The sequence below is a fragment of the Corticium candelabrum genome, chromosome 4 (genome assembly GCF_963422355.1).
Source record: "Corticium candelabrum chromosome 4, ooCorCand1.1, whole genome shotgun sequence".
Classification (NCBI taxonomy): Eukaryota; Metazoa; Porifera; class Homoscleromorpha; order Homosclerophorida; family Plakinidae; genus Corticium; species Corticium candelabrum.
This window is the reverse complement of record NC_085088.1, coordinates 605,001-627,500: the sequence shown is the minus strand read 5'-3', so window position 1 is coordinate 627,500 and position 22,500 is coordinate 605,001. Positions and strand designations below refer to the sequence as shown.

Below are 22,500 nucleotides of genomic sequence, written 5' to 3'. Positions count from 1 at the left end.
TATTAAAAATAATTAATAAAATAACTAATATTAAAAATAATTAATAAAATAAATATTAATAATAATTAATAAAATAATTAATATTAATAATATTTAATAAATAAATATTAAAAATAATTAATAAATAATAAATATTAAAAATAATTAATAAATAATAAATATTAAAAATAATTAATAAATAATAAATATTAAAAATAATTAATAAATAATAAATATTAAAAATAATTAATAAATAATAAATATTAAAATAATTAATAAAATAATTATATCAATACACAATTCAGACAACATGCAAAATGTCAATAGTAAGTTGTACGAATAGTCCATCACTTGCCTTTCTCTTTTAGTTTCTTGAGTTTCCAAAATGCAATGTCTGACCGTTCACGTGAGCAAACCTTCTGCAGCTGCTCAGCTAATCCATTCCTATTACAAGTACATCGCAATGACAACTGTAAATCATTATACATACGATTGCAAAGCTTGTAAAGCAAACAAGTTACTAACTGTGTTGACCCATTGCTAGCAAAATCAATAACAAATCTATTACATAATATAATATATTATATACAATATATATAATATACATAACATATATAATGTATAACAGATACAATATATATAATATATACAATATATATAATATATATATAATATATAATCGGTCACTACCTACCTATTGGACCACGCCCACGCAAGTAACCATATTACAATTTGTTCAAAGTCAAGAATGTGTATGATGAATGCAACATTCTGTGTCAATACACGTCACTAGATTTAGCCTAGTGATCACATCTCCCTTAAACAATTTTTGAGTTGCATCTTGTGGTCCCTCACGCAGATGAGGTGACACATACTTTATAAACTTTATTCTCTTCTTCTTTGCAGAGTCAATGAGTAACGTTTCTGCTGCATGTTCAACGCTAAATGATGACTCTTTCTTGACATTGTCAAGCCAGTGAGAACCGTGGGCAGTAGATAGAGTCGGCTAAACATACAAAAGATGAAAGTGTGTGTGTGTGTGTGTGTGTGTGTGTGTGTGTGTGTGTGTGTGTGTGTGTGTGTGTGTGTGTGTGTGTGTGTGTATTGCATGTGCATTCTTATCTGTCTGTCTGTCTGTCTGTCTGTCAAGAAATATGTCTATGTTTAAACATAAATACTTTTTCGTTTCCTTGCATTGAGTCTCTCTGCCATATTCGAGCACTAATATAAATTACTGACTACCCTATGTACAACGCCATGTTGCTCTATAACAACATGATGTTAAAGTTGCCATAACAACATGACGCTAAAGCTGCCACTAGTTTTCAACTTATAGCAGCATGTCAATAGGCAATATGATATGTCTCATTCACTTCTGTTATAATGATTCTGCTTGTCTGTCTATCCCATCACCTGTCTGTCTGTCTGTCTGTCTATCTGTCTGTCTGTCTGTCTGTCTGTCTATCTGTCAATACATATATTTTCAAAGAACAACACTATTACATTCTAGTCTAGCCCAAACGGCCAACGCCATAATTAACTCTGTCTGTCTGTCTGTCTGTCTGTCTGTCTGTCAATCACATATATTTGAACTTTTGTCTATGATACATTTCACAATGCAGGGTACTATGTCTGTCCGTTCATCCATCCCACCTTCCATCCAGTCCCTCCGTCTGTACGTCCATCCGTCTGTCTGTCTTCACAACACATCTTACTCCACTTTCTTCATCTGAAGACTGAAACAAGTCAATCTCATCCACTCGACCAACGGCCTCATGATCAACCTTGTCTGCACTCTTATCTTCCATAGACATCACAACACTCGCATCTACTCTCTTTACTGGTGACACAAACGAGTCTACAAAATTCTCAACACGTGGCTCGTCTCCTACAAAGTCTTCTGTCAGTCTATTGATTGAAACTGTTTGCATCTCTCTCTTGTCTGTGCAAACGTAAATTGAGTTTTTTAGTTTTAGCTTTTTCGTGTGTGTTCCAGTGATTGCTTGTGTCTTGGGTTTTGGTTTGAGATGATTAACTTCGTCCGAGTCAGAGTCAGATGAGAAATGAGAAATGACTCCATCATCAGTGACATCAGACACCTAAGATGATGATAACATGTAAGTATGTCGTTGTACATTGTAGTTTGTGACCATGTGCCTGTCCATCCATCCATGTTGTCTATCCGTCTGTCTGTCTGTCTGTCTGTCTGTTCGTCCATCTGTGTGTCTGTGTGTCGGTCTGTTTGTGCATCTGTCTGTCCATCTGTCTGTCTGTCTGTCTGTCTGTCTGTCTGTCCGTCTGTATGTCTGTTCGTCCATCTGTGTGTCAGTCTGTTTGTGCATCTGTCTGTCCATCTGTCTGTCCTTCTGTCTGTCTGTCTGTCTGTGTGTCTGCCATGTACATAATATCTACTATACTATGTATATCTGTACTGTCTGTTTGTCTGTCTGTTTGTCTGTCTCTTTGTCTGTCCATCTCATTTTCTATTTCACTTGCAACAGATTTTCAACCTTCTTGCGCTTTCTGTCACAAGTTAGACACGCCGAATCAGCACGCAACCTTTCCCACTCCTCCAAAACAAAATTTTAGCAACATCATCAATTTCATGCGAACAACAAACGAACCTTCAAATGATGCATTCACTGTAATAAATCACATCCGGGTTTTAATTGTCACATACGGGAGCGTAATTACACAAAATGGCCGCATTCTCGATTCCTCAAGCTTCTCTACAGCCGAATTACTCCCCGGATTGGTTGTCATCAGAACATTTAACAGGAGTAACCCGTGATCACTAATTTATTTCGTATTCCATTGTGTAATTTGTTTTTTATTATTTTCAGACGTCGATCATGGCTGTAGAGTTCGATGGAGGAGTAGTTATAGGAGCAGACTCAAGAACTACGACAGGGTAACACTATCAGTCGTTTTGGGTAGCAAATTAAAATAGTAGAGATTTATTAGCGCGCGCTACGCAGATACATTGAATTATAATTGATATTAATAATATTATAATACACTACATTATTATTGTTTAATATATTATTATATTATTGCTATAGTATTGTTGTATTATTTTATTATGTTATTGTGTATGATTATCTGTTTGTTGGAATGTGTATAGAGCGTACATTGCGAATCGTGTGACGGACAAACTGACGAAAATTACCGATAACATCTACTGTTGTCGTTCTGGATCAGCGGCCGACACACAAGCAATAGCAAATATTGTGAAATATTACCTCGACATCCAACAGTCAGACACACCAAATGAATAACAACGTGACGTGTGCTGCAGTGGTTTACTGATTGTGTTGGCAGGATTGAGCTGAACGAACAAGCCGGGGTGAAAATGGCCGCGTCTGTGTTTCGTGAATTTTGTTATGATTACAGGGATACGTTGGTTGCTGGTATTATTGTGGCTGGATGGGATAAACATGAAGGCGGGCAGGTGAAGAAACGTAATGAAAATAGATGAGTATGACGTCATGGGTAGACAGACAGACGGTTGACGTATGTAATGATTGTTGGTTTCATTTGGAGTTAGATGTTACGAGTTTGGTTGGTTTGTTGTGGTAGTATTGATTATGTTGTTGAGTTATTATTAAATTATTAAGAGAAATAGATTTATACAGACAGACAGACAGACATATAGACAGACAGATAGACAGACAGACAGATATATAGACAGACAGACAGACAGACAGATGAACAGACAGACGGACAGATAGACAGACAGACGGACTGATAGACACAGACAGACAGATAGACAGACAGACAGACAGACAGACAGATGAACAGACAGACGGACAGATAGATAGACAGACAAATGAACAGACAGATGAACAGACAGACGGACAGATAGATAGACAGACAAATGAACAGACAGATGGACAGATAGACAGACAGACAAACAGATGAACAGACAGACGGACAGATAGACAGACAGATAGACGGACAGATAGACAGATAGACAGATATATAGACAGACTGACATATAGACTGACATATAGACAGACAGACAGACAGACAGACATATAGATGGACAGATAGACAGACAGATAGACAGACAGACATATAGACAGACTGACATATAGACAGACAGACAGACAGACATAGACAAACAGACAGACATATAGACAGACAGATGGACAGACAGACAGACAGAGAGATCAATAGGCAATTATAGGTGGAAGACGATGGCCACATATGTAGACGGACAGACAAGTAGACATACATACATACGTAGTACTTAACAGGCAACAAATTTCCCAAAATCACATAATTTATTTATTAATATTATAGACAGACAGACAGGCAGACAGATTGATAGGCAATTATAAGTGGAAGACAGATGGGCAGGTAGATGGACAGACAGATAGACAGACAGACATACTGGCAACAAATTTCCAAAATCACATAATTAATTAATTAATATTGCCTCATTTAATTTGACGTCATCGAGGCAATGTATTGCGTTCAATTCGGTGTCTTCTCGTTTCATAGGTGTATTCCATTCCATTGAGTGGTATGTGCGTGCGGCAACCGTTCGCAATTGGTGGATCAGGCAGCACCTACATATACGGCTACTGTGACTCTCAATTCAAATATGGAATGACCAAAGAAGAATGCATGTCATTCGTCAAGCATTGTGAGTATCATCACATTCATCTGTCATTTAACAGTAATATTTATTGATATTAATGTGTTCACACTAGCTCTTGCACTGGCAATGTCACGTGATGGGTCGTCAGGTGGACTGATCCGATTGGCTTCCATTGAAGAGTCTGGTGTCGAACGCGTCGTCATTGCAGGAGATGAAATACCGCGTTTCTTTGAAGACTAAAACAATTAGCTTGTGGCAGAGTTACGTGTCATGAATCCTTTTAGTCATTGTTGCATATAAGAAAGTGATGAAAAACACGAGTACACAATGGTAGGCGATAGCACGAGCTTGTCAGTGTCGAAAAACGTACAAAAGTGGTTTGAAATTATTCAGATTGAGTGATTAAATGCTAGTTACTATTAATTAATAAATTAATTAAATAGATTTAAATTAAATAATAGAATATATTTAAATCAATCCAGCAGTAACATACATAAAATGTTAGTCACATGACTAGCTACATTAAGATATGAAAACTTCCAGCCTGGCAGTCATCAGTTTATTATGGCTAATATATTTATGCCACGCCCACGCAGTGTTTGAATCACTCGTCAGTGCAGTGCTCACTGTACATCGAGTCAAACACTTACCATAAAAATAAATTTTGTCTGTTGATATTAAAACATGAGACCATTGATAAAAACTCAAAACTAATCAATAGCATCGAGTACAGCATAATTTCAATAGGTGTACACATTGATAAACATGCACAAGGTTCCCCATTATCACACCATCACAGTGATGTGAGCGTGACACCACCAGAGTCTGCATTCTTACACATTTCATTGAATAAAACGAGTCAACATGAAGAAAACCCCAATCATCTAGAGTAGCAATATCGTACATTTGATTGGCAATAGAGAAGGTTCACACACAGTGCCGTACAATTACCATAAATCAATAATAACTAATTGCCAGTTCAATACAATAAAGCATCAGCCACCTTGAAGACTACTCCTGACCAAATCCTTCCGTGTTTTCAATGGCAAATGTTAGTTTCTCAAGAAGCTGCTCGTAGCTCCTGTAGGGTGGGAGATCCAAACGATTGAAGCTAAGAGAGAGAAAATGTTTGGATTGTGTTGAAAGGGTTTGATATGCATCATTAGACAGACACATACACCAGCAGAGATTTGATGAACAAATTTAATTGGCAAAGAGACAGACAGACGAACGAAGAAACAGACACAATAAATTTGACAAACAAATTTGACAAACAGACAGACATACGTCGCAAACAAATTGACAAACAAATTGACAGACAAACTGACAGATAACAGTTGAAAAAATCTGGCACAAAGTAATAAAACCAACACAAAGACTTAGTACAAACACGTATGCACACACACACACACACACACACACACACACACACACACACACACACACACACACACACACACACACACACACACACACACACACCATGTGTGACTCCTTGGAAGCCAGCTTTCCTTTCCAACTTTCTCAATACAAAACTTCTGCAGGCCGTTGCTGCCCATCAGCTCACCAAACCCGCCAACAGGAAGCCGACACGTTCCAGTCACAAACTGCAGTAAACGAGCCCTCTTTTCGTTGTCAAACGATTTCACAGCCTATCACGCACACCAGTAATCACTTCAAAGATTTCGTCAGTCAAGCATAAATCTCATGATAATCATACAAACATCTTAGCCTCGAAGTATTGACATAATGTATAAGAGATGCATCCCTCCAATACAATAGTCTAGTGTATTGTGAAATACATCCCTCCAATACAATAGTCTAATGTATTGTGAGATGCATGCCTCCAATACAATAGTCTAGTGTATTGTGAGATGCATCCCTCCAATACAATAGTCTAGTGTATTGTGAGATGCATCCCTCCAATACAATAGTCTAGTGTATTGTGACATGCATCCCTCCAATAGACATACAATAATCTAGTGTACAACATGACTGCACATTTAGACTGTTGCATTTAACGAAATCAAACGACATCAACTCAACGACTGAACTCACCTGCCAGAACCACTGAACTTGCTTGCTGTTTCGCGTGTAGTTCTTATAAATAGCATTCTTACACCAGTCATCAATATCAATCTCTTGCATTCCACACAGTAAAACCTACAAAGAAACAAACGGCACAGACATCAAGGTCAGTGGGTAGTTGGGCCATTCAATTTTTTGCATGATTGTTAAGCTACGAGCGTAAAGAAGGACACCACAATGAGTGATGGACTGCTTCACAAGAAGCTCACTCTAAACGGGCTCAATTGACTTTCTGTCTGTCTGTCCATATGTCGTTATGTTTATATGTATGTACCTATGTTTGTATGTATGTACCTATGTTTGTATGTATGTACCTATGTTTGTATGTATGTACCTATGTTTGTATGTATGTACCTATGTTTGCTTGTATGTACCTATGTTTGTTTGTAAGCATGTGTCACGCTCGAGGAGTTCGTCAAGCCAATCAGCAGTCGTCTTGAGATACAAAAAAGCAAGTGACGTAACACTAGCTTGTCAGCATGAATCACTCTGGGGGTTTGTTGAGCCAATCAGCAGTCCTTTTGGGACACCAACAATGGGTGACATAACAATCCCACGCATTATGACAGAAAAGCCAAGACATCATTTACCCATTCTAAAGTCAAACCGTCATCAAACTGAGAAGCGCAGAGTAAAGTTCAGGTAATAGTTGTACGCTTCTGTTACTTTTTCACAGAAGAATCGCAAACAAACGAATTCGTCGTTCTTCACGAAGCCAAGCAAAGGTCCCATGGGACCACGACATCATTCGCGATCTTCAAGAGATCAATATGTTAGAAAAGTGTAACTAAAGTACTGATGATGAACGATCAACGTCATCCTGCGAGAAAGATTCGTAAGAAACGTTGACGCTGGATCCAGTTGCTAGACATTGTTACTTCACAGTATTTCCCATGCAGGTAGGAGACGTACGTTAGATAATTAGAGTTAGAGCTACAAATTAGCGGAACAAAAGATAGCAACGGCTCAACGAAAGCATGTCAATCTAGAACTTCAAGTGATGCAAGAGCACTACAGAATTGAGAAATAACGTGGATAACACGCCTGCTCTGTGCAAGAGTCACGCAGCTGTCATGCATGTGAATGTGCTGAATTCGAAGCATTAAGTGTGGGACATTGATGATATTTAGTTAATTATCTTTTTTTAATCACATTGACGCATCCCTGTGTTTTCAAAGAATTATACATTCTAGCAACAAGCTAATGATTAAATAATGTAATGACAATAGACAGACAAAAATCAATAAAATTTACATTAATATTCACAATAAATACACACACACACACACACACACACACACACACACACACACACACACACACACACACACACACACACATGAGCTCTGAAGCGAGTAGAACACAGCTTCACTTATAACATCCATGTTTCTAATTTTGTCATTCTAATTTCATTTGTTTTCTAATTTTAAATTTTTAAAAGTAATTTAAAATGCCCTTAATTTTTTATATTTAAATTTAAATTTTTAAATTCAAATTTAAATTTATTAATTATACATTCTTATTTTTGATTTCTATGTTATAAGATTTAATTTTTAACATTTAACTTTTATTCAAGCCATTCGTCTTGCAATGTGCAATCAAGTCAGAGTGTAATCATCAATTTATGGTATCACTCTACGAGACATAATTCTATTAGGGAACATGTTGTTTACCTCTAGCTCTCGTTCGTCAAAGAACTGAAGCCACTGTAGAGGAACGACTTCATTGAAACCTTCGAGAAACGATTTGGTCTGCTCTTTGACTCCTCGTTCAAACCTCCACTGAGTCATCAAGCTGGGAAAACAATGAATTTATGCACAATCACTGATACTAAATTAGTCATTAATTAAGAGTGCAAATAAACAGTCCATTATATTACATATTAACACATTAACAAGTATACAAACTCGATAAACAAACAAACACACAGACAAACAGACAGACACACAAACAGACAGACAGACGGTCTTTGCTCACGAAGCAAAGAAAATGACATTAGTGACACATATAATGTCCAATTGCATGCAACCTATGTTGATAATTTTCTAGAGACCCGTGTGGGTCTAATTGATATATAATGGACTTTCATATCTATAGCTTGTAACAGTTCATATATACGAAATATAAAGATTTGACAGACAGACAGACAGACAGACACACAGCTATCAAGAGACGAAGACGGAAAGCCAAATGCATCAACCTTCAAGACATACTCGAGATCTGTGTTCTCTGTGTGTCTACAACGATCAAATGCTAGAGTGATTGACAGAAAAATAAAGAAGATTGTTTCAAGAGACAGCAACATAAACATAAATAGTTGTACGTAGAACCAAGCCCTATTGGCTTGGGTAGTATTTAGTTGCTTTGCTTAGGTGGTGTATAATAGTTCAATGTTTGAAAATATATGTATTGACAGACAGACAGACAGACAGACAGACAGACAAACAGATGGACATACAGACAGACAGACAAACAAAGACTGATTATGTTACATGCTTACTGTATGTATTCCTGTTTGTTTTCCTCTGTAACTAGTATTTCATCTCCTCCCTCTTTCAGTTCATGCGACTTCACTTCACCCAACAAATCATAGTCGACTTGGAAGAACATTTCTAGTCCGCACTCTTCAATGTTGTTGTCTCTCACCCACACAAGTGAGTTATAAAACTCTGGGTCTATTGATTCGAGATCTCTCAATGTTAGCGATTTGTTCAACATTCGTTTGCAGAATGGCATCGAGAAACCATTGTCGATGAATTTCTGATGATACAAAGCCTAAAAAGACAGACAGGTTGCGTTGAATACACATCTTTTCAATACAATAGTCTAATGTATTGAGAGATTGCACTCCTCTGCAAATCAATCAAGCTTTTCTCACAAAGACAGTGAAAGATTGCCCCAATGGTTCAGGGCCAGGTCGTGATGGATGGAGATTCCAACATTCGAAATTGTTGCTTGAATCACAATTCTATTTGGAGTTGCTACTCACAGCTTGTAATAGCCTCTAGCAGGTAATGTCTCAGATTCGGTGGCTCAAGATTTGGCAGAAGCTAAATTGGTTGCTCTGGAAAAAAATGAGAATGACATTCGCCCAATTGCTGTTGGTAACTGTATCCGCAGACTTGTGGCCAAAGCAGCATGCTCACAAAGGAAGAAAGAGATAGCTGACTACTTGGCACCCCACCAATACAAGGTCTCAACTCCAGGGGGAGCTGAGATGATGATACACTTGATTCAACTCTGCCATCTTTCGCATCCAGATTGGGTTATACTCAAACTGGATGCAAGAAATGACATTAATTCTGTCAGTAGAAAGTCATTTTGTCTAAAGTTTCAAACAACTTCCCTGATCTCTTTCTCTTTGTCTCTAAATGTTACGCTCAACCGTCTCAGCTAACAACAAGACTACAGCAGTCAACTTGCTACATATCTTCAGAAGAAGGAGTTCAGTGGGGGGATCCAATGGGACCTTTTCTGTTTGCCCTGGCTTTACAGATGTTGCTTGTGAAGATACACCGCAACGGCAGTGGCACATTGACTCCTTTATATCTGGATGATATCACAGTTGGCCCAAAGGATGAGGTAATTTCCCACTATAAAGAGCTGAAAGACAACCTCCTCAATATTGGTCTTGAATTGAATGAGAAGACATGCAAAGCTTTTGCATTACATGGAATTTCTGACTGAACTTGGATATACCAGTAAAACCAGAAGGATTTGAAGTTCTGGGAACTCCAGTGGGAAGTGATTCGTATGTGGAGAGATGCTGTCTAGCCAAATTTTAGAAAGAAAAGCAATTACTATCCAGACTTCCACAACTTGAAGATGCTCAGATAGCAAATCTAATTTTCGGTACTGTGCTGTCCCAAAGATAATGCACCTTCTTCAAACAGTGTCCCCAAGACTTACAAGCACAATGACAGAACTTCGTGACAGCAAAATCATTAACACTTTTAAGAAAATCATAGGCTATGATTTGTCAAAACAACAACAACAACAACTGACACTCCGCATGAAGAATAGGGGATTCGGCTTAACGTCATCCAGTGATACTTCCACATCAGCTTTCCTAGGAACTTGGATTAACACCTTACGAAATAGAGACAAACGTCTGGTTTCTCTCTGCGACAAGCTCACTGATACCTTTGTTGATGGGTCCCTATCCTTAGCACCAGATTTAAATGAAGCTTTGGAGGATCATACTTCTTGTACAACAAACGAGCCACTGGTTCCTTCTTTGCAGGATCTTTCCAATTGTTCAAATAAATTACAATCTTGACTGCAGTCAATCAAAAAAGACAAACAGTTCCAACAATTCTTACAGAACTGCACTATAAGAGAAGATAGAGCAAGACTGATTAGCTGTGGTGGGCCAATGGCAGGAGTTTGGCTAGATACAGTTCCAGTGTCGCAGAAATTCACTCTTAGCTGTTCAGTTTAGAACTGCAGTACTTATGCGACTAAGGGTATGTCTTCCTGTACTCAAAAACATCGATAACGTATACCCCAGTGTGGTAAAGACATAGACAAACAAGGCTATCATTTGCTTACATGTGCAAATTTGGAGGAGGTCCAATATTCAGGCACGACTGTTTCCTGGACAACTACTACAACATGTTGCGGGAAGTAGGCTTCCATTGCCAAAAAGAACTGACAGCTCAATTCCAAAACAAGCAACGCCCAGACATAGCTGTCTATGATTTTCATGAGGGCAAGAAACTATTGTTAGACATTACAATAACACACCATTGGGCACAAAGTAACATCTCAGGGAGCAGCACTACGGCAGAATTTGCAGCAGTGAAAAAAAGGACAAGAACTACACAGAAACTGCCGAATCCCTAGGACACATCTTTTGCCCAATTGCAATTAAGGCTTTTGGACACTGGGACCCTAAGGCTGAAGAGCTACTGACAGAGATGAACAAGATGGCACCCATGCAATTAGACATGCCAGCGAGCCAATTCAAAGCACAGTGGTCACGTCATTTGTCTGTGACACTTCAACGACTAAATTCGAACATGATCAATAATCAAGCATTGACAATTGTTGGCAAGAAGGAGCCTGGTACCAGTGTGCCAGCTAACCTTGCCAAATGCCAATTTGGTTTTGACTTTTCCTAACTTTATGTTCTTGTGTGTGTGTGTGTGTGTGTGTGTGTGTGTGTGTGTGTGTGTGTGTGTGTGTGTGTGTGTGTGTGTGTGTGTGTGTGTGTGTGTGTGTGTGTGTGTGTGTGTGTGTGTGTGATTGGTTGCATTATAGTTTGCATTGTAGTTTGCATTTTAGTTTGTGTCATAGTTTGTTTGTAATTTGCCTTATGCTTTTTTATGACAATTCTGAAAAATATATATTGTGAGATGCATCCCTCCAATACAATAGTCTAGTGTATTGTGAAATGCATCCCTCCAATACAATAGTCTAGTGTATTGAAAAAACATCAATCCAATACAGCCTCACCATTGCAATGATCCTTCCAATAAACTTGAAATATGTCAAATGATCCGGATTAATAGAAGAAGCAGGATTAATCTGAAGACAATAATTTTTCTGTCCAGCATATTCAAACAGACAGAACATGGGATTCAGCATTTCATGTGACAACAGAAAGAACCACTCCCGAGCCACGCCCCCATAGTCAAGCCCCTCCTCTCCACGAAAAATAATATAAAGACGTCGACGAAGATCAAACGGCTGAATACGCATTATCTGATGGAAAGAATCTTCAAATATTGTCTGACGAGACACGTTGATTTTCACATGACTTGGCAATTGATTAGCCTAAATAAACACACAGAGATGTTGTCTTGTACTTGATGCGTCGTGACGGAAATTACTCACAAAGCACAAACGTCGAAACTGAGCCAGTTTCCACCGAAAGCTTCGTTGATATGCAACTGCAATACCGGGCTTGTCGGTGATTCTGAAACGATAAGAAAGAAACAACAATGTGAACAAAGGAAAGCGTTATCCGTTTGTGATTATAATAGAATTCTATGTTTGGTTTGTTGCTTGTTTGGCATGCTCTGTTGGTGTTCCATCTGTTTCTTGACTTACAGTCTGCTTAGTTGATTAACCAAGTGTCCAACTGTCTGTCTGTCTGTCTATCAGTCTGTCTGTCTACCTGTCTGTCAATCCAGCCAACTACACACCCATTCTATTAGCCATCTGTCTTCCAATTTGCATGCTTATCTACCAGCCTATCAGTTTAACTGTCTGTCTGTCTATCTGTCTATCCGTCTATCCGTCTGTCTGTATGTCAGTCTGTCTATCTGTCTGTCTGTCCATCTGTCTGTCTGTCCGTCCGTCCATCCGTCTGCTCTTGATGCAAGTCTGTCTCTCTATCTGTCAACTGTAAATGGTTGTCTCCAACAATCACCACTAATCCAACACCACAAACGACTATACTAACTTTCTTGGATCTAAACAACAACAAACACAGTCAGCCATACAACAAAGCCACAACTGAACACAACTGATACAATTACCATTGTATGTTGTCGACTTTGTGTTGTGATCTACAAAGTACATTTTTCCATCTTGATTGTAGCGTATCTCCCATCCTGGTGGAAGAACTTGGTCTGCAGCCTTGCCCTCCTCTCTGTGTGTGAAGACAATAAATGCACTGGACTTTGATAGTAAATTGGATGTGTTTACTGGTGTTTCCGAGGATCTTCCCATTGTGTTGTGTGAGCAGCATGATTGACGAAGTATGATCGACCGAAGTAGTCTCTGCGTTCTGCAATAGAAATGATTAGTCAGAGCAACAGACAGAGAGTCAGAACAGCAAACAGATGAATGTGAAAGATAGACAGACAGACAGACAGACAGAGAAACAGACACAGACAGACAGAGAAACAGACACAGACAGACAGATGGACAGACAAACAAACAGACAGACAGACAGACATATGGACAGACAAGCAGACAAACAGACACAGACAAATATACAGAGATACAGACAGACAAACAAACAGACATATGGACAGACAAACAAACAGACATACGGACAGACAAACAAACAAAGCTACAGCAAAAGCTAAAATCGGAGCAAACGGAACAAATTGTGTCCTCTATTCTCTCAAACCCACTATCTCAGCGATCAGTTGCTCGGTTCAGGTCACTACAGAGACTTGGAACAGGCGCATGGCTTGACTCAATACCTTCTTCTGCGAAGCTTGCATTTAAACCCAGCGATTTTCGCTTAGCAATGCGCATGAGGTTGGGTCTTGAAATGCCCCTCGGTTCTTTTGTCCCTATATGCAAATGCGGCAAAGACATTGATAAAGACGGCTATCACCTTCTCACATGTAAGACCGGTGGTGGACCAATACGGACTCACGAGACATTGACTAGTGTTTGGAGCGACTGTCTACAGCATTTGAAGATGTCCCATTAGCGAGAACCAAAGAATCTTTACGTTAATAGTGACGACCGCCCCGACATCGTTGTCTTTGACGCTCAACAGGGTTGTGACATTGAGCTGGACATCTCGGTGGCCCACCCATGGGCACTACATGTGATCTCTCGAGCAGCTCAGGAAGACGGCACGGCCGCAGCTACCCGTGACATCAAGAAATCAGAGAAATATGCTAGAGAAAGGGATGTCTGGGGCCTCCCCTCCAACTGCATCCCATTAGTGTTCAAACATTTCGAACGTTGGGGCTCAGAGGCAGCTCAATTCTTGCACCGCCTGTCACTTCAGTCTATAGACGAAGACGAAAGAAAGAACAGTCGTGACTTTAAGACATTCTGGCGTAGATGCATGTTGGTAGCTTTGCAAAGATGTAATGCTAGCGTCATTAGCAGAAAGTTAGCATCTTTACAGTTGACAGTTCATTCGCACGTTGTTAAATTATGGCGTCGGCCGTTTGGGCCAGACTAGAATGCAATAGTGTTGTTCTTTGAAAATATATGTATTGACAAACAGACAGACAAACAGACAGACAAACAGACACATACACACAGACAGACGAGCATACACACAGACACAGACGAACATTTGGCCAAACACAAAAACAGACAAATAGACAAACCCACATCTAGACTAACAAACAAACAGAAAACGCATACAAACAAGCAAACAGAAAACCAACAGATCAGACTACAAGTCATCAAGAAATCTCTCCTAACCCCATCCATCAGGCAACTCTCCCAGCCCGTCGTCCTGTTGTTCTGGCCCAGTCTGTAACAAGAACCTGTTCTGCAAATTCTCTCGTTGTACGGCTTGATTCTGCTGCTCTCGTCTCTGCCACTGCTGATAATGACTGATGCTCTCTGCAGTCGGTCGTTGCCACGTTGTTGTGCGTGTTGTGTGGTCAACATAATACGTGCGCCCACGAGGGTCGATGCGCATCTCATAGCTAGAAAACAAATTCTAAGGATTGTTGGGCACGTGTGTAGTTTGTTGGCGTTCAAACCCTTGAGGCAATGGTTGAGGTCGAGTCCATGTTGTTGTCCTTGTGTTATGATCGAGATAATAAAGACGACCATCGGGTGTTCTTCGTTCTTCCCAACTAAATAATCATCATCAGTTTGGTTAGATGATAAAGCATTGAAGAGATAGACAATTAGACTTTTGTATTGGAGAGATGCATCTCACAATACACTAGACTATTGTATTGGAGGGATGCATCTCACAATACAATAGACTATTGTATTGAAGGGATGCATCTCACAATACACTAGACCATTGTATTGGAGGGATGCATCTCACAATACACTAGACTATTGTATTAAAGGGATGCATCTCACAATACACTAGACTATTGTATTGAAGAGATGCATCTCACAATACACTAGACTATTGTATTGAAGAGATGCATCTCACAATACATTAGACTATTGTATTGGAGGGATGCATCTCACAATACACTAGACTATTGTATTGGAGGGATGCATCTCACAATACACTAGACTACTGTATGAAGGGATGCATCTCACAATACACTACACTATTGTATTAGAGGGATGCATCTCACAATACATTAGACTATTGTATTGGAGGGATGCATCTCACAATACAATAGTCTCGTATTGGAGGGATGCATCTCACAGTACACTACACTATTGTATTGGAGGGATGCATCTCACAATACACTAGACTATTGTATTGGAGGGATGCATCTCACAATACACTAGACTATTGTATTGGAGGGATGCATCTCACAATACATTAGACTATTGTATTGGAGGGATGCATCCCACAATACACTACGCTATCGTACTGGAGGGATGCATCTCACTATACAATTGACACTGATATCGTAGAACACATCTCACAACACACCAAACTCTATTTATTAATTTAATAATCAACATTGCATACCCAGTTGGTAAAGGTATCTGTCTCGCTCCACCAGGAACAGCTACAAACATCACTCACCGTCACCACCATCATTACACCTCAACAACAACTACCAAACCAACCAGGAGTCGACCTTCTAGCCGGAGTCGCTGTACTCCTCGTCGCTGCAGTACCTAATCCCGACTGAGCCGCAGCTAACACAACAACATAACACATAACTCAACACAACCTTCACACACCATATAATCCACTCCTCGATACCTGGAGTCGTAGACGCTGTTCGTGTTCCAGCAACAGCAGCAGCGCCAGCCGCCAACGTGGCAGCACTCGTTCTCTGTTGTGATGCCGTCCTTGCTGCACGCTGATCACGAGACGGCAAGTCTTCCTCCGAATCTTGATTTGCATTCTCAAGTGGATGAGACGATGAATCACTCGTCATTCCAGCTGTCTGTTCTTCGGCTGTGTTTGTTGAATTCGTGTTTACAGTGCTTGCTGGTGGCTCAATTCCGAGAGTCCTCAAATCGTATTCCAACCCGTCAAGCATTATGTCCAGATCACCAGCATATATGCCTTCCTTATTCAACTTGAGAGTCAGTTTTTCACTTGACACTATGTACATAATACAGTGACAATCTCAACGTGTTCCTGCTTCAATTAGTTTACGTTTTCCGTTGTGTTTCCTCAGGAGGTTATTGATATCAACTGTTGCCACACCTAGTTGAATGTCTGCCTTCAGTGTTTTGTGGCTGAAGACTCGAAACTCCATAGAACTCGTGGGAGTGACCAGACTGACACACACATACGCACACTTTTAATGTTAGAGATTGTAATGAGTGTAATTTATGAGATCATTACGTGGATGTCATCTGCATGTGTGTCCATCTGTCGGTCCGTGTGTTTGTTTAACTGTCTGACTGTCTGTCTGTTTGTTTGTTTGTCAAACTCTTTCATACATCACTAATACATTGTGTGTGTGTGTGTGTGTGTGTGTGTGTGTGTGTGTGTGTGTGTGTGTGTGTGTGTGTGTGTGTGTGTGTGCAGTGTTCTCGCCAGTACTGTCAGTACAGTCAAAATGACGGTTGGAAGAGGGAAGGGACGTTTGGAGTGGGAAAACAGCATTTATTGATGATTGGGAACAGAATTGGAAAGCCTTAACAAACATAGTGCGGGATGTTTTCCTACAAGATCCATCACAAATCTAAAGACACTAGCGGTCTTGATGGTCCCAAAGTTGCTATAGAACAATACATATTCTCATGTCAGACACATCTGGTACAGTAATTTTAGGGAGTGCATGGTCTCCTTGTTGGTGTTTGAGGTGAATTCCTGTTGACCTTTCACACAAGAGGTACTAATGAGACTGTGGTTGCAGCAGGTGTTCTACTAATTACTGTTTATCTTCAATCTCATGTTTTGTACACCCCTACTCTTTTAGGTCAGCTCACAATTTCAGTTTTAATTAATTAAGTCAATTTGCCATTGTAATAATAATCTATTGTATTACCTGTCTGTCTGTCTGTGTTATGTTTATTACGTTCAATGAAGTTTATTCAACAATATCTGAGTGGCAATTATATTGAATAGTCTACCAATCATGCAGTAACTATATACACGCTGCCATTCTGACTCTAATAAAGTGATAGACTAATGTCATTGTCACATATGTCAACATCAAACATTTGATGATGTCATTAATTGACGTCATTATTTTTTATGACGTCATATTGACGGTTGGCAAAAAAGTTCTGGCTAGAACGCTGTGTGTGTGTGTGTGTGTGTGTGTGTGTGTGTGTGTGTCTTTGTGTCTGTCTGTCTGTCTGTCTGTCTGTCTATTTGTGTCTGTCTGTCTTTGTGTCTCTGTCTTGTGTCTGTCCATCCTTGTGTCCGTCTGTCTGTCTTTGTGTCTGTCTGTCCATCTGTTTGTCTATTTGTGCTCATAACTCGTATTTTATTTCATTGCAGCTAACCAGCCATTTCACTCTAGTCACTCACATATTAAAATCATCATCCCATTTCGGTTGCCACGTCTTCTTCACAGCCTCTGTCTTTCTACTCGTGTTCTGATCACAGCAAACCTCAACATACGTATCCGGCTTGCCGCCACCTGTAATCACCACATATCAACAAAACTTCAAATAACGTAGCAATCTGACCAAAAGTCAAAGCCAAACACTTGACATTGATATCAATTTTTAAAAACAAACATTATATTTACATGTGACCCTTCAATCGTACATACACGTATATTATCAGTCAATGCATCATCATTGAAGCTGACATGTCAACAATAGAAGTGGCTGGCCTGATTATTAGCGTGAAAATTTGATGACATAATAGCAGCCAGTAAATGCTGACGTAACATGTTGAAGTGATCGTGCGAGTGTTTATACAAACAGCAGCCTCAACATGACAGACTGTCGCTTACCAAACCATCCATCGTTCACCTCCTTCAGTGATGCAGATATTACTAAAAACATAAAAATAGAAAGTGAAAGTACAGAGATTGTGTGTGTGTGTGTGTGTGTGTGTGTGTGCGTGTGTGTGCACGTGCGTGTGTGTGCATCCGTGCGTGCGTGCATTCGTGTGTATGGATGACATGTGGTGTGTTATACCTGTGATGTGCACTTGAGCCAATTTTGCTCTCGGGCGCCTACACAAAGAGAAATATGTGATTTTGTATTAATGAGATAAGAATGTTAATGGTTACTGTGTAGTTCCTGTAGTGGTGTTGCTGGTTGGGCCGTTTTGTTGGGGTGTACTCATCACTTGTGTTTGAAAATACAAACGCTAGAGATGAGAGTTAGTGAAACACGAGCAATACAGATACATACAAAAATCAAATTTGCAGACAAACCAAGAAACAAACAACAAACAAACAAACACACACACACACACACACCAACAAACAAAAAGACAGACAAACAAGTAGACAGACAGACAGACAACCAGACAGACAAATACACATACACACATACATATATACCTGCATACAAACATGCAAACAACCAAACAGACAAACAGACAAAAGACAGACAAACAGACAAATAACAAGACAGATGCAGACAGACAGACAGGCAAACAGACAAATAATCAGACAGACAAACAGAGTTTGGGCCAGACTAGAATGTAATAGTGTTGTTCTTTGAAAATGTATGTATTGACAAACAGACAGACAAACAGACAAGCAAACAGACAAATAACCAGACACACAAACAGACAGACAAACAGACAGACAAACAGACAGACAAACAAACAGACCAACTGACAAATAATCAGACAGACAAACAGACAAACAGACAGACAAACCAGATAGACAAACAGACAGACAAACAGACAGACAAAAAACAGACCAACAGACAGACAACCAGACAGACAAACAGACAGACAAACAGACAGACAGACAGACAGACAGACAAACAAACAGACAAACAGACAAATAACCAGACAAACAAACGAACAAACAAACAGAAGGACAAACAGACAGACAAACAGACAGACAAACAGACAAATAACCAGACAGTCAAACAGACAAACAAACAGAAGAACAAACAGACAGACAAACAGACAGACAAACAGACAGACAAACAAACAAACAAACAGACAAGCAAACAGACAGACAAACAAACAGACAGACAAACAGACAGACAAACAAACAGACAAACAAACAGACAAACAGACAAATAACCAGACAGACAAACAAACAGACAGACAAACAGACAGACAAACAAACAGACAAACAGACAAATAACCAGACAGTCAAACAGACAAACAAACAGACAGACAAACAAACAGACAGACAAACAGACAGACAAACAAACAGACAAACAGACAAACAAACAGACAAACAGACAAATAACCAGACAAACAAACGAACAAACAAACAGAAGGACAAACAGACAGACAAACAGACAGACAAACAGACAAATAACCAGACAGTCAAACAGACAAACAAACAGAAGAACAAACAGACAGACAAACAGACAGACAAACAAACAAACAAACAGACAAGCAAACAGACAGACAAACAAACAGACAGACAAACAGACAGACAAACAAACAGACAAACAGACAAATAACCAGACAGTCAAACAGACAAACAAACAGACAGACAAACAAACAGACAGACAAACAGACAGACAAACAAACAGACAAACAGACAAATAACCAGACAGTCAAACAGACAAACAAACAGTCAGACAAACAAACAGACAGACAAACAGACAGACAAACAAACAGACAAACAGACAAATAACCAGACAGTCAAACAGACATACAAACAGACAGACAGACAAACAGACAGACAAACAGACAGACAGACAAACAGACAGACAAACAGACAGAGAGACAGACAGACAGATAAACAGACAGACAAACAGACAGACAAACAGACAGACAAACAGACAGACAAACAGACAAATAACCAGACAGACAAACAGACAGACAAACAGACAAACAGACAGACAAACAGACAGACAAACAGACAAATAACCAGACAGACAAACAGACAGACAAACAGACAGACAAACAGACAGACAAACAGACAAACCAACAGACAAGCAAACAGACAGACAAACAAACAGACAGACAAACAAACAGACAGACAAACAGACAGACAGACAGACAAACAAACAGACAGACAAACAGACAGACAGACAGACAAACAAACAGACAGACAAAGAGACAGACAGACAAACGAACAGACAGACAGACAGACAGACAGACAAAGAGACAAAGAGACAGACAAGCAAACAGACAGACAAACAGACAGACAAACAAACAGACAGACAAACGGACACAGACAGACAAACAGACAGACAGACAGACAGACAGACAAGACACACAGTTAAATTACACACAGAAACCACACACATCTACACACAACAATCAGCAACCTCCACTTCCCTCCACCAACAAAATTCCCCATGACGACACCAACTGCCACACCCACGCCACCCGACATCCTCCACGTCAACTCTCCACCATATCTACGGCAAGCCATCATCCATCCCACCATATTACATTATCATCTCAAACTCTCAACTCTCCGGCAGGTGTGTCACGTCACTTACAAATTTATCGACCACACCCACGCAGCGCACCAAATCCGCGCAACACGCGAGACTATGAGAAACGAAAGAGGGCGAAACGACACGCAAAGCGCTCGCACAGTCGATTTCGATACGAAAGTTTTGCCGATCGCACTCGTTTCTCGTCGTTTCCGTTTATGCGACACACACACTTCACTCATCGTGATCGTGTGAGCGAGAATAGACGCTTACCTGTCTGTCGTTTGTGTGGAAGAGTCGTGGGTCTGTCACCCTGCTTTCCTTCTCGCCACCAGGTCACGGGATAAACTTAGTTATTACGCATGCGCAGAATGAAACAGAAAATAAGTAAGTGGGCGTGGTTAATTTTAGTTGGATGGCAGGTGTGACTTGGTGCATAGCACGTAGTCTCGCGTAGCCAGACCCCCCGCCGAAATGGAAGGACGCGGCGGAAAGGGGTCTGGCTACGCGAGACTAAGCACGGAGTGTGTTATGTTACGTAAATTAATTCAGACTTAAACTCGGATGTGTAGACAGTTAATCTGCAGGAAGTTAAGTGTTCCAACCCTGGATGTATAATAGCCCGGATGTATTTTAATAAACCCGGATGTATTTTAATAAACCCGGATGTATTTTAATAAACCCGGATGTATTGGCGTTATCCTGTAGCTCAACAGAACATACAACTATGATGTGTTGACTGCTGACATGGATGACTCACCGGGCAAACAATCGAATGAACAAGAGCTTCTTCATATGTTTGAATTCTTTACATACACTCCAATAGTCATATCGTGTCTAACTGTCTGGTAGCAACAGATCTGTTCATGCATTAGATGAAAATTCACTAGACGATGTCAAAGATGCCTACAATAGGCTAACACAACTCTACATGTCGTTTTAATCTCCAGACTTTGGTTTGCCAGATGATCTCCCAGAACGACCTACACAAGACCTTGTCTCAACGAATCGTAAAACAAGTCCAAAATAGTCAAAGAACATGTGGCTATTACGGGTATGTTTGCAAAATGGGTGGGTAAGGATTGTTATGTGTGACATGATGCAAACAGAAAAAACAAATACAGAAAACAAACAAACAAACAGATAGACAGACAGACAAACAGATGGACAGACACAGACAGACAGACAGACAGACAGGCAGACAAAGACACAGACAGCTAGACAGATGGACATACATACATACATACAGACAAATAGACAGACGGACAGACAAACAGAGAGATGGATGTACAGACAGACAACAGAGAGAGACGAACAGACAGACAGACAGACACATGGACATACATATGTACATACATACATACATACATACATTCATACCTACTTACCTACCTACTTACTTACCTACATACATATGTATATATATAGACAGACACATAGACAGACAAAAATACACAAAATATCAACAAAATCAAAATCATAAAAACAAGCACCAAAATAACACGTAGCAAAATGAG

General features: G+C 39.8%; 4 protein-coding genes across 5 annotated transcripts in view; 1 reads left to right on the top strand and 3 right to left on the bottom strand.

Annotated features, from left to right (window-relative positions):
- LOC134178179 (DNA repair-scaffolding protein-like) overlaps positions 1-2,642 on the bottom strand; it is a 14,202-nt gene extending 11,560 nt beyond the window's left edge. The window contains exons 1-5 of one of the 2 annotated variants that reach the window (XM_062644993.1): positions 2,604-2,642; positions 2,490-2,549; positions 1,695-2,078; positions 855-985; positions 335-423 (exon numbers count right to left, since the gene is read on the bottom strand). In XM_062644993.1, the coding sequence (XP_062500977.1) occupies positions 335-423; positions 855-985; positions 1,695-2,078; positions 2,490-2,549; positions 2,604-2,618 (679 nt within the window). In that variant the 5' untranslated portion in view covers positions 2,619-2,642. The remainder of the gene's footprint in view (positions 1-334; positions 424-854; positions 986-1,694; positions 2,079-2,489; positions 2,550-2,603) is intronic. The other variant, XM_062644994.1, reaches the window with a different exon arrangement.
- Positions 2,643-2,652: 10 nt separating this feature from the next.
- On the top strand, positions 2,653-4,947 carry LOC134178178 (proteasome subunit beta type-6-like). The gene is made up of 6 exons (XM_062644992.1): positions 2,653-2,759; positions 2,823-2,890; positions 3,104-3,235; positions 3,301-3,430; positions 4,486-4,630; positions 4,698-4,947. The coding sequence occupies exons 1-6, from the start codon at positions 2,679-2,681 to the stop codon at positions 4,823-4,825; spliced, it is 684 nt and encodes a 227-aa protein (XP_062500976.1). The 5' UTR covers positions 2,653-2,678; the 3' UTR covers positions 4,826-4,947.
- A 464-nt stretch (positions 4,948-5,411) lies between these two features.
- Positions 5,412-21,343, bottom strand: LOC134177894 (NEDD4-like E3 ubiquitin-protein ligase WWP2). The gene is made up of 21 exons (XM_062644667.1): positions 21,257-21,343; positions 18,685-18,764; positions 18,590-18,627; positions 18,403-18,444; positions 17,970-18,081; positions 16,641-16,765; positions 16,239-16,586; positions 16,100-16,171; positions 15,999-16,038; positions 15,091-15,186; positions 14,804-15,033; positions 13,328-13,409; positions 13,159-13,271; positions 13,083-13,092; positions 12,512-12,593; positions 12,131-12,451; positions 9,174-9,448; positions 8,347-8,467; positions 6,644-6,748; positions 6,068-6,237; positions 5,412-5,696 (listed from the first exon to the last, which is right to left on the bottom strand). Exons 2-21 carry the CDS (start codon positions 18,738-18,740, stop codon positions 5,597-5,599), a joined length of 2,538 nt encoding a protein of 845 aa, XP_062500651.1. The 5' UTR covers positions 18,741-18,764; positions 21,257-21,343; the 3' UTR covers positions 5,412-5,596.
- A 427-nt stretch (positions 21,344-21,770) lies between these two features.
- The window catches only part of LOC134177941 (nucleoprotein TPR-like), a 32,146-nt gene continuing 31,416 nt past the window's right edge, over positions 21,771-22,500 (bottom strand). The window contains exon 51 of the mRNA XM_062644717.1: positions 21,771-21,966. Within this exon, the coding sequence (XP_062500701.1) occupies positions 21,923-21,966 (44 nt within the window). The 3' untranslated portion in view covers positions 21,771-21,922. The remainder of the gene's footprint in view (positions 21,967-22,500) is intronic.